The sequence below is a fragment of the Branchiostoma floridae genome, chromosome 12 (assembly GCF_000003815.2).
Source record: "Branchiostoma floridae strain S238N-H82 chromosome 12, Bfl_VNyyK, whole genome shotgun sequence".
Lineage (NCBI taxonomy): Eukaryota > Metazoa > Chordata > Leptocardii > Amphioxiformes > Branchiostomatidae > Branchiostoma > Branchiostoma floridae.
Window position 1 is genome coordinate 19,328,284 of NC_049990.1, and position 3,420 is coordinate 19,331,703.

General features: G+C 37.7%; 1 protein-coding gene across 1 annotated transcript in view; it reads right to left on the reverse strand.

Moving 5' to 3' along the window:
* Positions 1–566: 566 nt before the first annotated feature.
* Positions 567–3,420, reverse strand: part of LOC118427385 (methionine--tRNA ligase, mitochondrial-like) — a 13,693-nt gene continuing 10,839 nt past the window's right edge. Inside the window, exons 10-12 of the mRNA XM_035837152.1 lie at positions 2,970–3,081; positions 2,111–2,326; positions 567–1,599 (exon numbers count right to left, since the gene is read on the reverse strand). Of these exons, the coding sequence (XP_035693045.1) occupies positions 1,220–1,599; positions 2,111–2,326; positions 2,970–3,081 (708 nt within the window). The 3' untranslated portion in view covers positions 567–1,219. The remainder of the gene's footprint in view (positions 1,600–2,110; positions 2,327–2,969; positions 3,082–3,420) is intronic.

Sequence of the window (3,420 nt, forward strand, 5' to 3'; positions counted from 1 at the left end):
CTATGCAGCTGTCTATGCTGGTAGTATACTCTTACTACATGATTTTAAGATTTAAGCTAAGCTAGTTGGTACTGAACAGATTGTCTAACCAGACCTAAATCACAATGACGATGACTTTAAAGAATAGAAAGAGTCAGTCACTGTCATTGTATAGAAAGTAGAATGCCAGAATTTGAAGAATATCTTACAACTGCAGAGCAGTTTTTATTTGCGGTGTTACATTATATTTTATCAATAATGTGTTGCTGTTTTACCATATATAGCATTCCCAATGTTATTTGCCAGCCAATATTTGCCATATTAGTTTAAAGGCTTAGAATATACATTAGATTTTGTGTTTTGGTGATTTTTGACGTAAGGGATTCTATCATAAATGTAAGAGAAATTTAAGACCTTAGAGTAAGAGATTATACTCAAGACAAGATAATAATTCCCATTTGAATGGAATAATGCATTAAGCTAAGAGTGTGATCTAATAATACTGCACAGCATAAGGTATTTCATAATTTTGCTGACATCATGCTTCCTGCTTTAATAAAAATACAAACTTTAAGTTATCTTTTGGTCTTTATTTCAACCATACCAAGTTGAACCATTAGATGCATTATGACTTTGAAGAAGTAGAGTCTATTATTAAAAAGTTACTTTAAGTTGATTCAATTATGGATTTTCCAAATGAACTCACATAAAGTACTTGTCTATTAAGTTACTTTAAGTTGATTCAATTATGGATTTTCCAAATTAAGTCACATAAAGTACTTTAAGTTACAGAAAATGATAATGTATCCATTACAATGTGGAACATTTAGTCAAATCGAAATGTGACTTATTATATAAAGTGACAAAAGTACTTCATATAAAACTTTTCATTCTAGTCCCTCTTGTAAAGCATATCTCAAAATGTTTCATGTGTGTAATTAGAACAGTTATCAATTTCCAGTATCTGGGTGGTCTGGCTAAGCCTCAATGTCAAAAATAGGAGCAGGAAAGAAAGAGACCTAAACCCCATAAGAGCCCACTTCGTTTCCAAAGTCACAGTATGGTGAAATTTGGCAAAGTCAACGATGCTTCATTTGTAAGAGTCAGGTCTTTTTGGAATGCCAACTACAAAATGGAAGTATGGTGATTTCCGCTTTTTAAAAATTTGCATATATTATGTGCTGATGTTTCTCACCATCTGCAGCCTCAAGAGTACATGTGCACATCAAAAACGGTTGGGTCAGTTTTTCTTCTGAAGTCTTTGAAACAATACTCCTCTGTTTGTTCCAAGAGTTCTTCCTACATAAGGTGCCTCTCTGCCTTTTACACATGGAACATCCTCTGCATCACTCCAAGATCTCTCCGTTTCCTCAACTCCAAGTCTACTCAGAAGTCCACTCATCAAATTGGGCATGACAGGCTGTAGAAGTATCCCAGAAACCCTCAGTGTTTCCATGGCAACGTGAAGGATGGTCGACGCCCACTCTTGGTCCTGAGGGGTGTTGCCAAGTTTCCACGGCTTGTGTCTGTGTACGAAACCGTTTGCCTGTTTCACGCATAGCATGGTTTCTTCTAGCACCTTGTAGATATGGAAGTTTTCATAGTGTTGATCAACAGAACCTGAAAAAAATGACACAAAGAGAACTGCCTCGATGAAGGTTAGACACCCAGGTAAAATAAGATACGTAGGAAACGTAATTGCTTATTCAAAAATTAAGCATTTAACAGTCTCTCAATGATGACAATTGTCAAAGAAAGAACTGTTCAACTGTTGTTGATGTTGATGGTAGCAACACAAGTTAGAGTTGAAATATTCACTTAAAAGTGATGAAAACAGAGAAACAACTGTTACAATAAACTTACAATAATAAACATATTGATGCATAAAGGATTCCAGATACTGTAAAATAATGCATTTAAGTTTGCAGGGATATAATTTTGCAGTAGCAGGAATAAGGACTGTTAGCGGTAGTTTTAAGTTTGTAGTAGTGCTATCCACTGTACATGTAGTCTCTTACTGCCATGGAAAAATGTTCGCGGTGGTTTTAAGTTTGCGGTGAATTGGCAATGCAAACACTGCAAACATAAAACTGCCACAAAAATTTCTGCATTTAACAGTACTTTATGTTACCTGGCAACTCTTGTAAAGTCTTCAGTAACTTGTAATCTTCTTCTGTTGCCAGACTGTTGCTCTGTCTCCCAGGATGCACTGGGAACGTGTTGGCTGAGAATGCTGGGAAGGTCTGGGTGGGGTTCAGGCTTGTTGCCAGGCAACGGTTCAGCAGCCCTCCTATGTTGCCTGCCAGGTCTGCATTCAGGACTTTCACCACTTTCTCATCTGAATAATCTGGAAAAACACACATTCAAAGCTTACATATGCACACAAATTAGTACAAACAAATGCCCGAGTTAGATCTATTGGTCAACTAGATACAGTAACTGTAAAAATTTAATGCAGAAATGTTCACGGTACGTTTCAGCCCCAAAGCAGTTTATAATCAACATTATCAAGCAACTAGCAAGTGCTGGGGGGTTCCATATGTAGCCCCCCTTTCCTGTTGAGCAAGATTGCAAATACAAAGATTTCTCAACCGCCATAGATATTGTATCTTGTCGTCCCTGCATATGTCTGTTATGTCTATTATCAGTGACCTGTACCTAGCCCGTCGAGGCATGAATGTACAATAAAGGTCTTTCAATTAATTAATGGCTGCACCACTCTGAGATTGTGAGTAATTGTAGGCATTAACATAAAATAGCAGAACATATGCAATACTATATCAAAGAAAATATGTAAGCCCTTATTGTAATATGTTACTAGTGACTAGGTTGTTAAGCTTTATCCTATAGTAGGCTATACTACATGTAAGCATATTTTGTACTTTGTGTAATATTTGTTGCCATACATCGTATCATGTACAATTGTCGTGCAATAAAGTGCTTCTAGGAAGTGTGTCCCAAGTTAGAAGAAAGTACACTCTCCCACTCACCTCCGTCTGCCTCCAACACCCCATGCTTGAGGAGGAAGTAGCGCAGTCCGTCTGCCGAGTACCGCTGGATTCTGTCAAACGGGTCTACAACGTTTCCTTTACTCTTCGACATCTGGAAGGAAAGAAGAAGGGAAACTTGAACAAAAGCAAAAATTTCCAGTATATAAGACAGCTAATGCAAGTGCAAGGATGCAAGTTACCTTTCAGTATCATACAAAGTCATATAACCACTAAATGACTGGATCTGTATTGCAAAAGTTTAAACTTTGTTCCAACACAAAGAAAGAACTCACCATAAATTTTCGGTCGAGCACTCCGACCTTCTTCAGATGAAATGATTCGCTGACTAATCCGGAAGTCGTCGGATGACGTCAGGTAGCAGCGAATCATAAATGGCGGGAAGGCGAAACCTGCCACCATCACGGTTCAACGAGGGTTGATGTGCCCTAAT